Source organism: Lepisosteus platostomus, chromosome 8 (assembly GCF_059453375.1).
Source record: "Lepisosteus platostomus isolate fLepPlt1 chromosome 8, fLepPlt1.hap1, whole genome shotgun sequence".
In the NCBI taxonomy this organism is placed as follows: domain Eukaryota; kingdom Metazoa; phylum Chordata; class Actinopteri; order Semionotiformes; family Lepisosteidae; genus Lepisosteus; species Lepisosteus platostomus.
The window spans coordinates 40,317,557-40,330,837 of NC_142618.1; the positions used below are offsets into that span (position 1 = coordinate 40,317,557).

General features: G+C 36.7%; 1 protein-coding gene across 8 annotated transcripts in view; it reads right to left on the bottom strand.

Moving 5' to 3' along the window:
• Nucleotides 1-13,281, bottom strand: part of LOC148657318 (voltage-dependent L-type calcium channel subunit beta-2-like) — a 168,580-nt gene that overhangs the window by 19,176 nt on the left and 136,123 nt on the right. For 6 of the 8 annotated variants that reach the window (XM_088643407.1, XM_088643412.1, XM_088643408.1 and 3 more), the window contains 6 exons: nt 10,789-10,911; nt 9,311-9,447; nt 8,039-8,115; nt 6,757-6,890; nt 4,289-4,369; nt 3,807-3,865 (listed from right to left, as the gene is read on the bottom strand). In XM_088643407.1, coding sequence (XP_088499533.1) covers nt 3,807-3,865; nt 4,289-4,369; nt 6,757-6,890; nt 8,039-8,115; nt 9,311-9,447; nt 10,789-10,911 — 611 coding nt within the window. Of the gene's footprint in view, nt 1-3,806; nt 3,866-4,288; nt 4,370-6,585; nt 6,606-6,756; nt 6,891-8,038; nt 8,116-9,310; nt 9,448-10,788; nt 10,912-13,281 lie in introns of all 8 variants that reach the window. The other 2 variants (XM_088643414.1, XM_088643415.1) reach the window with 1 other exon arrangement.

Below are 13,281 nucleotides of genomic sequence, written 5' to 3' on the forward strand. Positions count from 1 at the left end.
AAAGTTTATTTTTATCTGTTTATGAGTAAAGAAAAAAAGTGCAGTAAGGAAAGAAACATGAACAATCACCATAAAATTAAAGGTAGCACAGTGGTTAGCATTGCTGCCTTGCAGGGTTCAATTCCCAACCTTAGGCTATCTGCATGGAGTCTGTATATTCTCCCTGTGTGCTAATGCGGGTTTCCAAAAACATACTGGTAAGTTAAGAGGCTTCTGGGAACACTGGTTCTAGTATGAGTGTGTGTGTGTCTGTATTTATGTCTGTTTTTCCACCCTGAGATGGACTGGTATCCTACAAAGGATGTACCTGCCTTGCTGGGATAGGCTCTGTCTCCCTCATGACCGTGAATTGGAAGATGCGTTTAGAAAATGAATGGATGTAAATGAAAGGTTAAATGGTAATACTTTATAATAAGGGGAATAGAAGAAGTCAACCATGAGTACAAAAATAAATACAACATACAATGTACAATATACAATTCTGATTTATATAACAGGGTATAAAAACTCTGCTACTTACTATAAATTTACACTGGGTGGACAAAATATTAGGGAAATCCGCTCTTTCCTTGAAATAGACTGACCAGGTGAATCCAGGTGAGAGCTGATAGCTAATTGATTTCACTAGTTAAATCCACTTCAAACAGTGTAGATGAAGGGGAGGAGACAGGTTAAAGAAGGATTTTTAAGACTTGAGACAATTAAGACATGGATTGTGTATGTGAGGGAGAATGAGCAAGAAAACGGGGTATGATAGTATGTGCCAGGTGCTCTGGTTTGAGTGCTGCTGGGATTTGCAGACATGAATTGTGCAGATCAACAGACAGTCTATAGTTAGTCAACTGACAGTCCAGTACAACAATGGTGTCGAAAGACCCATAAAAAATGCACAACTCATTGCATCTTGACACAAATGAGGTATGGCAGGCAAAGACCTTACAGAGTTCCACTTCTTTCAGCAAAACACAAGAAACAGCAGTTGCAGTGGGCTAAGGAATGAAAATATTGGACACTGGAGAATTGCAAAAACATTGCCTGGTCTGATGAATCCCGATTTCTGCTGTTTCACTCCAATGGGAGGACTAGGGTATGGAGAAAACCTTGAGTCCATGCATCCATCATTCCATGTGTCAACATTGCAGGCTGATGGTGGTGTGATGATGTGGGGTGTGTTTGTTTTCATGGCACTCAGTGGGTCCCTTGATAAAAATGGAGCAACCTTTGAATGCCACAGAATATCTGAACATCACTGCCAATCAGGTGCGTACCTTACTGGCAGCAGTGTATCCGTCTGCAAATGATTTTTTTCAGCAGGATAATGCCCCTCGCCACAAGGCAAAGATTGTCCAGTAATGGTTCCATGAACATGACAATGAATTCAGTTTAATGCAGTGGCCCACCCAGTCATCAGATCGCAATCTAATTGAACATCTGTGGGATGAGATGGAACAAGCTATTTGGAGTAGAGATCCACTACCAGCCAACTCAACAGAACTGTGGGAAGCACTGGAGTCAGCATGTGTCAGCATCCCTGTGGGACGCTTTTGACAGCTTGTTAAGTCCATGCCCTGACGAATTGAGGCTGTTCTAAGGGCAAAAGGTGGTGTGACACAATAAAAGGAAGGCTTCCCTAATGTTTTATACACTCAGTCTATGAAAGAGGGATATACTACTAGAAACATTGTATGATATTATTAGAAACACTGTATGATAAACTCAAGACAAAATTACATGGTAGACAGATGGTTCTTGTCATGTGGAGTACAAGAGATGAAAGTCAGGAATTAGGAAGTGAAAAAATGTATCTGGGAATTTAAGTTACATATCATTATCTCAAGATAATATGTTGAGTGTTTTTCCATATATTTTCTACAGATGGCTTACTGACAGTATTTGTTTTACTGATTTTACAATATCACACTTTTTAAACAAAAAGCCCCAACACTGTTAGTGGTGTAGAGTAATGGTTAGGAAACCAGACTCCATACCAGAAGGTCATGGTTTCAAATCCTGTGTGCTACACTGCTGTTGTACATGAGCAAGACACTTTGCTTATTTATGGCAGGAGTGGTCGCACTGTGGCTAAGGATCTGCGCCTGTGGCTGGAAGGTTCAAATCCTGCTGCCGGCAGAGGAATCCTACTCCGTTGGGCCCCTGAGCAAGGCCCTTAACTCCAACTGCTCCAGGGGCGCTGTACAATGGCTGACCCTGCACTCTGACCCAAAGCTTTTCTCCCTGTCTGTGTGTCTGTGTCTCATGGAGAGCAAGCTGGGGTATGCAAAAAAACAACAAATTCCTAATGCAAGAAATTGTATATGACTAATAAAGTGATCTTATCTTATCACTGGTTACATTTTCATGTAGGATCTACCTGATCTCAAGTTTTTTGTATCACAATACAGTAAAGGGCTGAGAAGTCGACAGAACTGAACTGAGCTTATCTACGAAATAACATATTGTGGTCCTTCATTGAGGACATTACAGGCAATTTTAGGCCAATCAGCATCTGGAAATGCTGTAATTGCTCAAGTGCATTCAAAATAATACAATATTCCTGAACATTTGAGATTTTACCAGAATACATTTATAGAGTGGGTATATAACTGATCATTTATTAAGAAGCATAAAATCAGGAACAAATAGACATCACTGCATGATAACAGCATCGCTCACTCTCAAGAAGTTTAAAGCATTCTCCTCAATTGTATTAGGTACTTCATGCCTTCCTCAGTATTTCATTGATGGAAAACAGTTCACATCACAGATGTATAAAACTATTTTTTATTTGGTTGCTTTATCTGCATATTATACGGATGACATGTAAAGTAAGCCTTTATTCGACATGTAAGCCTTTATCTTAGTTTCTGAATCATGCTACATCCCACATATAATTGACATATTTTTTATTTATACCTATCTAGAATACTATAGTACAATACATGGTACTGTGAGGACCATGGATCAACTACACTGAAAACAGAGTTTCTTTCATCCAAATTGGTGATGCTTTTTACACACTCCACTCATATTCTTATTTGAACATGAAGGGCTCATCAAAATAAAAATGAATCCAGGTTGTATCTGCAAGTGTTATACAACTTATGGTTACTTAACAAATGGTTACTTACAAACATTGTAAATAGGAGCAATACTCAAAACCATCTAGAACATAATATCCATGCTGCAGTCTGGAGATGAGTTGCCAAAGCAACCAGCAAAAAATAACTTTAACTTCCCAATTAACAGCTATTAACTGGCACAACAACATACGTTTGGAAACTTCACACACAAACTCTCACACCTGAAGAAGGCTCCACAGCCAAAATGTTGTGTTTTCTTCTCTTTTCAGCATGGAATAAACCTATTACTTGTTCCTTTGTTAGTTTGGAAATACATTCTCAAATGCCCAATCAAAACAAGGCATGCATAGCTAATACCCTTCATAAAAGTCTTAAATGTTCAGTGTTTTAATGCATTGTAAGTTGAAGCAATCACATATACACAAATCAAATTAATTTCTGTGACTCAGATATACAAGTAAAATAGCTTCTCATAAGCCCAGTGTTCCCTAACTGTAGTTCACTGGGGCAGGTGAACAGAGAGTATTCTGTTGGCATTGACAATGTTGACATTGAAAAGGCACATTGAAGTAGTGTTGAACCTCATGATTATGTGTACAAATGAGAAACCATTACACTTTTTGGGCACCTGACTAGAGAACAACCCAAGGACTTGGTCACCAGGGGCTTGATCAAGCCTTGTAAGAGATGGGACTAGTAATACAAAATATTAAGCAGTGGACTCACCTCCCTTCAAATCTGTGTTTTAAAAAGTCAAAAAGTGCTTTCTGCATCATATCCGTCACCTGAAACAAACAACACACCAATCAATATACAATAATAACATTTTAAGACTCTTTATTTGATCACCTGTTTGTAGTAAAGTATTTGTATAAGGTTACAAACTCCTAAGAGTTATATTATTGTATTTGTTATAGTCAATATAATAAATAAAACTTACAAAGTTGGTTTAGTAAAGAGAGCAAAAGTTTAGGTTATTGTATTATAACTGTATTAATACTTACAAAGCAGCTAAACATGAGAACAAATCCTTGTGCTTGGTTTACAGAAGTAGCCACTGATCTCTGACTCAAATGGCTGGTGATTTTAATATTGCCCTGTTAACACTGTATATTCCCGATCACACAGGACTGCTAAACAATTTGCATCTGTCAATCTAAACTGTTACGTTTACTAATTCCAAAAAACATTCTTCATAGCCTGCCTACCTCATATCCCTTCAACGAAGGCCCCACCAAAACCACAGGTCTCATTGAAGGCACTACATCATATGGAGAAATGTGTTCTGTCTGCAAATGAAGAAGAAAACGTTATATATTGTATATCCATTTTCAGACAAGATAAAGATGTGGGCTATGGATCTCCTTAGGAAAATCTAACTCTGACAAATTCTGAACATTGAATTGGACACCCATATGTGTATTTCAGCTTTTCTTCTAGGTAATTACTCTTCAGTCTTTGGACAGAAACCAAGGTTGTGACAGATTATTGGTCATTAAGCATAATTTCTTTAGCAATCGTGTATGAATCTGTGAATGAACACATTGGAAAAAACCCTACAAATCGACACATATTAAACACTTACATTTCAGATTTTTAGGGTGGTAACGTTTGATTATGTAATAATTTTCTTCTTCTCCATACTGACAATCTCACACATAATTTAGAAGAAACTAAAACTTTTGATCCATAGCTAATTCATTACAGACTGGTGCACTATTTTAAGAAATCAATGCTGAATGACATAAAACAATTTGATACCTTTCTTAGAAATGTTTCCTACAAAAATAAATGCTACAAAATATAAAAACTAAAAAATAGCTAAAATATAATTGCATAAAATGTAAAAAGGGGTATCTAATTCATTGTACAGACTGTTTTCACTCATATATCATAACCATTTCAAGGACTGATGTGTCCTAGAATAAACACACTATAGTAAATAAAATATACTGATAACACAAAAAACACAGAACTGCAGTATGACACAAGTGCACAGTGGTAGCAAAGAGTATACAATAAGCACAACACTTGTAAAACAAATTGTAATGCCTGTGAATTCTCCCTTCACTGAAAATCATGAGCATGCAATACCATTCAGCAAAATAAACCACAGTCTGTATAAAAATGCTGATCAATACCAGTAAGAATCAAAAGCAAATTATATTGACTGCTGCAACCAGATTTTCCTTATTAAAATGGTCCCATCTGGTGCCTGGTCTGACTGCCCATTATAGCAATATGTGACAGAAGTTGTAACAACATTGCTTTTATAGAATAGAGTTGATATAGCTTTTTCTGTTATTAATCTGAATGTGTTTAGTAGGAAGAAAGACCAACTGGTTACTCATTTTCGTGGAAAGCCACTCCGTGAGGTATCATTTCGAATCAATCAGTACAATTAAAAGAGATATCAACAAAGACAGCTTTTGTTTTTTTTGTCACTGAAGTATTCAGCATAAACTGGTGCTGTAAAGTACTTTATATAAAAGTTTATTTACATCAATTATTTTTATTTTGCATGACTATCACATTACTTATTATAAGGTTGAATTTGTATTGCTGAATTTTTTTAAGGTATTCTGAATTAATTGAAACACAATTCACTCAATACAAAATACTCTGGAGGCAAATACATTGACATAAAAATGCTAAATAAATCCATGGCAATGTTCAAAATGACATCATTTCTATATGCCGTAGCATATATAAATGTGCTTTCCTGCCACAAGGACCTAATAATTCAGTTTGTACCTCTTAAGAAAATTGAAATAAGGTCTGACAAAGCACTTGTAATTTACAATTACATACAACACAGGAAAAGACAGAAAGGGTTAAGTGTTTTCTAAAGCTATGCTGTGCCTCGTTTAAAGCAAAAAGGTTCTTCTGCATGCTGCAGATGAGATAGGAATGCAGCCCACTCATTCTTGGCACAAAATTCTGCCTTCTAGACTCCCAAAATATAGGTTTACATACACTATTTTTATGGGGTTAGATGAAGATATCCTATAGATACACAACAGAGTGCATCTATTCTGACTGGTCAGGCCAATTTGAAAGATTCTTGCAAAAATTAAAGGGCCCCAGTTCATCCTCCTTTCAGGGTTTCCCTTTAACAGTCCATATGCAAGGCATGGGCACTATCCAGGAATGCTGATCATAATGTGAACTTGCAGTGCTGCTTTTTATAAGGGAACACAAAGAATTAACCTCACTCATATTTTGCCAATGCTATGTGTGTTTCTAGAATAAATGGGTTTTAAATGGGTTAGCATTTCATTAATTGTTAATTCTTGAGTATGTACAGTATGTATGCATAAACATATCTAATTGCAGTTGGTTGTCTATTTTAAAATAATCCATCTTTTGTATGATATCTAGAGCATATTAAAAGCAAAATATTTTGTCTACAAATAAAGTCAACTCTTATATTAAAAATACCAAGGTAAAAAAACCCAAAGGAACCACTGAGATTGCCACATTTCTGCCAAACACATGAACTTACCGATTTCTGCTTCTGCTTAGCTATTGTAAGATGGAAGAGAAAGAGAATAACAAAGCATGCATGTTAATGGGTTGTCAGAGGACGCTGAAAGTAAACAGGACTTGGCGAGAGACGCAGAGTGACAGCAGAAGCAGTGAGGACAGACATAAGGAGCTTGGAGGTGACCTTTACCTTCTTAAAGAAAGGCATTCTTTTCTCTTTTGATAGGGGAGACATGACACTGTTTGGGCTGGCTTTAGGGGAGCGATGGTTGGCAGGAATCTCATTTTCTTCTGGATCTAAACCAGTGGCATCTATATCAATAGCTATGTACAGACAGATAGGTCAACAGTTATAAAGGTGAATAATTAAATGGAGTCAAAGAGCAACAGCAGTAAAATAACACTTGGCTCAAAGGATAAGCCCCTCTTCACACAGACAGAACGTAAAACAGAAAAAAGTGATCCAAACAAATGGCAAAAGAAATGTATTTTAAAAGGTCAAATATAAATAAAGACAAAAATAAAAGTTAAAAATTTTGGAGGAGTGGGAAAATACAAATAAAAGGTCACAGCAAAAAAGACTGTGCCCAGAGTCACCTACACAAAAGCTTATGAAAGCTTAAGAAAAATGGGAAACTGAGCAAATTATTATTGTGCTTTCCGTGTTTGAAGTGTTGTAGAGATGAAATAGCTTAACCCATGGTTGTATTGGACAGTGGGATTTTGCTCTTTGATGGTTTAATGGCTGAACCATTAGAGCTTGGTGTTCCCACCTCAGACAGCCACATGTGCAAGCTTATACCAAGACACGCTCTACTGTACAAGGTGAATTTTTTATCACAGTAACCCCAGAATCTTAACATGGATTCAATGGCAATCAGAGGGCTGCTGTATCTCCCTTTGACAATACTTAGTTTCCCAGTAGACAACCAGCAAGTACAGTCACTTGATGAATGTTAGTCCCAGATGCACCTCTGCCTTCACCATAGTAGACTCCTGGCAACTGCAGTCCTGAGGTCCAGCTCACAATCAGACGTAATTTCTGGTCTGATTATGAGTATGCAGTATTCTGAGCTGTGGTTTTACCAGGCCAAGCTCCTGGGAGACCATGAAACTACAGTACAGTACTTGTATTCTGATCATGTTTGCACCTTCATGCATTCATACTTCCCATGGTATAAATGGATGCAAATGAAATTAGAATGTGAAATATCATAATAATGTTAAAATATTAGACTTTAGTTATGTAACTATATTTGTTGTTACACAAAAAATTAATCTGCTTAGTTGTACTGTATGTCATGGGTGCAGCCTTGAGGGGAAAAGTATCTTTGTAACTTTTGGAATCATTTTCATAACAGTATAGGGTGCCTACAAAAGAAAGTTATTTCCTACATTTTCCTACAAAAAGAGGTCTTAATCACAAATTCTACACTATATTTGCCTTAAGAACAACTTCCACTTCAACCTACCAGAGGAAGGAGGAGTAGATTTCCTTGAACTTGGTACCACTTCACCTAAACTTGAGGACGAGTTTCCTCCTGATTTGCTGTAAAATAAGAAGACAAAAAAATAAAATGTATATTACAGAAATAAAAAAAAACATTGGTTGATTATATAAGAATGATACAATTCTTGCAAATACCTGTTCTAAGATTAGGTCCTTTTTAAAATAACTGGGAGAGAATAGATGAAAGCAGAGTAAAATATTTCTGCTCAGGGGTGAAGAGGACAGGGTGCAGTGTGCAAAAAAACTGTCACTGCTCCCTTTTACGATGTAGTACACCTTTAGGCCTTGTGTAAGTGTATGCATTTGTGAGTGCATTTGGACTACCAAATGCATTACTACTACCTTACAGACCATTGGGTCATTGTTGTTTATAAACAGTTAGTTTGTCTTCTTCCTATATATACTTTTTAATGGTCTGATTGTATGACTAGTTAGGTTGGTCTTGAGGCTAGTTTTAGAACAGTGGTAAATGTTGACGTTAAGAACAAGACTAGCAGTAGTGTCAGGGTTTGTGTTAAGAGTTAGAAGGTCCAAGATCATGGTTAGTTCTAGTATTTGGTAGAACCTATTAGGGTAGGTAATGTAATAACCTATTTCTTAATTTAAAACCCATTCCAAGTAAGAAGTTATTTTTATGAATTTTGTAAAACACCAGCTTTTTGGTGTGTGTATGTATGGGGTCAGTTGCACATTTGCTCTTTTTTCACTTTATTAGTGGTGTGGGGGAGCTATTCACTTGTTTGTGACAGCTAACTTACCTACTCATCACAGACACTGACATAGTGATGTTACCAACCCCTGGGTAAAACATAAGGAGACAAATAAAATATACTGTACAGTCGACTCGAAATGTACGCAGTGGTTTGTGTTTTTGAATAGCAAGTAAAGCGAAATTCATGTATAATCAAATTTTACCCATAATCCTTATAAAAATCCCATACTAACCTATTACAGAAATACAATATATTAAATATAAGTATATAAATAGTAAATAAAAGTGAATAAGATCACTCTATATGCTCACTAGCTCTCATAGGTGTGCCTGACAAATTTTTCAGAGAATATAAATATTTTTAATTTTCCAGAGTCAAACTCATAAAGCTGTGGATGCCTAAGTTAAGACTGCGTAAGTTGTGAGTCGACTGTATACAATTCTAAGCATATAATTCCAGGATGCTACTTGTTGATTTACTTTATCTTGATATAGCTTCTGATAATAACAAGCCTCTAATACCTGGAGTAGAATTTTCCCTGCTTCACCCGTTGTTCATGCTGTATTCGCATATTCTCCAGCTTGACCGGGCTAGGAATGAAACCTATTTCACAGCCTTCTTTTACCAACCGGCCTATCCACCAGTCATTATTAAATTTCTGAGAGACAAAAATAATGAAAAGAAATTAGACATTATACTCTTGAAGTTATTCTAACAATTTTTGCTGAAAAACTGAAATTGCGAAAAGTGGATTCTATAGTTCATGAGTTTAAGACTCTTCCTTTTGCCCTATCTGGTTTGAAAAAGCCAGGTTACATGTAGACCAACATTTGCATTTTTATTCACAATAAATGCCATGTTTTCTAATATTTTAATTGCACTATTTTTTTAAATTGCACAATCTAAACAAAATAAAAAAAAGAATTTACTTTAATTCAGATACTTCAAGATACAGAGTCTTCCAAAGACCATTCCTTTTTACCAGGTATCTTCACCTTTAAGGTCCTTGTTAAATTAGGCAACATGCTACATGCTGGCCAGCTTCTATTCTTAGCATCCATTTCCCACATCTATTACCCTGTGTGCAATATCAAGTCAGAGTACAAATATGCGTTACGATTATGAATGAGCACCAGGAATATTCAGGCAGTGGTAGATAAGAGATATTGCTGGTTTGTTTTTGGTAGTGAATTATAGCAGTAATAATCATGACAGATTTCTGTTAATATATATAAATAGAAGAAAAGGCTATTTGTATACATTTTTCATGTGCTGTAGTTCTCAGAAATGTTCAGATTAATAGCAATTTGAAACAAAAGTGAACTCTCAGCTTGTTGCTTGGTGTAAATGATGAAGTGCCTTCTGATGACATTGCAGGCAATAGATTAATATAATATACAAAAAAATGTTTTTTTATGTCCTTCTCTTGATCTGTACTCTTTTATAGTTTTATCCCTATGCTGTTCTGTCAAACTTTTTTTGTGCACAGTTTAGACATTAAACTTTTGATTAAAAAACATCACTATAATTATATTATAATTTATAATTAATCAAAACAAAACATAATTTGAAAGGGGTGAATATTTAGAATAAACACACATTATAATATACAATCAAATATTTATACATCTATCTAGCACAGTGACTCACATGACAAGGGCTGAGAATATCTTAGTTTAAGATTAAAAAAAAAAATTCTAAGCCATTCAGGTATTGTATGAATTACTGAATGGGCTACTAGCTTTTCTAACTCGCAGGATTTATGTTGCAAGCAGTGAAACTGAATGACATGCATGATATGCCTATGCTTTGAAATGTTTCTTGAATTCAAGTTTTCCCCTGCCTGGAATGTCAATTCCAATTAGAATGACAAACTGTGACCAAAAACCCAACCCAACTATTAGACACTAATCACTGCTCAATGTCTGTGACACCTTTATACTACACAGATGGCTGCTGATTCACTTAAGACCCATCCAGGAGAGGTGCTATATCTCACCTCTTTGACATGAAGGAAATCCTTTGCTTCAAAGGAAATAGCCATGCCAGGGACAGGGACTTCATCATCATGAGCAGCACTGTAGTTGACATTTGTGCGGACAGCAAATGCAACAGGTTTAGTCTGTCAATGAGAAAGATAAGACAAAAAACAGGAGGGTTTGCAGTTAGTTCTTGCACCTGAAATGTCAAAAGTCTCTTTCCTTCACCAAGTTTTTATTTTCAGCATGGCATTTACGTGTCACATATCAATATAGGAAGGGAGCCATGTTGGTGCAGTGGTTAGCATTGCTGCCTCACAACACTGAAGCCCTGAGAGCTATTATGGACCTGTGGTCTATGTGGAGTTTCTGTGTTCTCCTCTTGTTCTTATGGCTTTCATCTGGGTGCTCCCGCTTGCTCCCACAGTCCAAGGTCATACCAGTCGGTGAATTGGCTTCTGGGAAATTTGGCCCTGATATGCATGGGTTTGTGACTGTTGTCCCATCCAGGGCGTATCCTTCCTGGTCCCTGTTGGTTGCTGGGATAGGCTCTGGCCCCTCCACGACAAAGAATTGAGTTGGTTAGAAAATGGATGGATATCAATGTAGCTTCATTTTACAGGAAGTAAATACGTTTTTTGCCCATGGGGCTAAAGTCAACTTGTCTGCTGTTTTTCAAAATAGTGTGAAATATAGAAAAATACCTCTAAGGGATGTCAGTGGGGTAACTAAAAGTCTATGACTCACTCTGTTCAGTTATGTTAGTAATGAGATCATTAATTCTTTGCTCTCTCTTTTTATTCATAGTGAAAGCTAAAGTAGTACACTGTAAGGCAGCAGTGGGGCTGTGCATTAATATCTATAATGTACCAGTGTTTTATTTGTGGTTATGAAAAATAATAAAACCACTAAGGAAATTCAAAATTAATTCACAGTCAATCCAAAAAACCTTAATGTAACCTGCACATACAGTAAAAAGAAAATAATATTTAACATTTTTAAAATATTTTCACAATATTTTCGAAAAGAAAAGCAACTAAAAGATGTTGTCCTATTTTCATTACTTCTGCTTAGCTCTCAGGTCCACAAACCTGCGCAGTCCAGGCCATTTAACCATCAGTGAGACATGTTTAACAACCCATCCATCAGAAAGCCACTTGTCCTTGAAAAGTTCATGGAAACCTGGAGTCTATCAAGGAAGCCTGGTACTCAAGGCATGAATGAGGGCAGATGATCTCTCTCACCCTAGACAGGATGGTAGTCAATTGTAGGGAGTTAGAGAAAGGGAAATTTAAAATAGCCAATGAAACATAGCCAGCATGTCTTTGAGAACTGGAAGGAAACCAAAGTACTGATAAAAAACACGTACCCATGAGAAAAAATGCAGACTCCACTGATAAGGTGCCTCAGGAGAGAATTGATTCCACTAAAAACCCTTTGAAGCAACAGTGCTAAATTCTGGACCACCAGGCCACCACATGTTGAACTAAACATTAAAATCCACACCGAATTCAAAATCATTCTTCAAGAAACATGACGCATAAAGGGCAACCAAATCCATCCTGAGACATTTCTGCCATTTATTCAAATGACCTTACTTGACAAAATATGCAACAATATAACATTTTATTTTGTTTTTTTTTAGGAAAGGGCATTTTCAGTGTTTTAATTTTTTAACAAAACATTTAAATGCATATTGATGTTCTATTTTATAAGCTCCCTTTTTAGAATCAGCAATTATTAATTAAGGTGGATCACTGACATGGGATAAGGAGGAAGCAGTGTGTGTCTCATCTAATATACCCAATGTCCTAGTTCATCAAGATTTCTGTGCTCCAAAGGGCTATTACTCAATTAGATCATCCTTCAATTCACAACTGGCAATCCACTGAAGCTAAGCAGGTGTGAGCCTGGCCAGTACCTGGATTGGAGACTGGATTCCCCAATACTGGGGAAGTTAAGCTTGCTTCTGTAAGTGGTGTTAGGGGGACCAGTAAGGAGTGCTCACCCTGTAGTCTGTGTGGGTCCAAATGACCCAGTATAGTGATGGGGACACTATATTGTAAAAAGGTGCCGTCCTCCGGAAAAAGCCATAAAACCGAGGTCCTGATCCTTTGTAGTCATTAAAAATCCTCAAATTTCTCAAAAAGAGTAGGGGTGTCAACCCTGGTGTCCTGGTCTAATTCCTCCCTGGTCTTTCCCAATCATGGCCTCCTTATAATCCCTTCATTACTCTGTTCTCCTTCCCACTGATGTGTGGTGAGGGTGAGCATACTGGCGAACTTCAGCTGCTTTTGCATCATCCCCTGTGCACACACACTAGGTGGTGCTGAGGGGAGTCCCCATTACCTGTAAAGCAATTTAAGTGGATTGTCCAGAAAAGTGCTATATTATTATATTATAAAAATAATTATATTAACAATAATAATAATAATATGCCCATTGTATTCCACTGTTTAGTGTATCCTAGTCACAGCAAATGACAGAACTTGGACTCTGTTAATGCTTTAAAA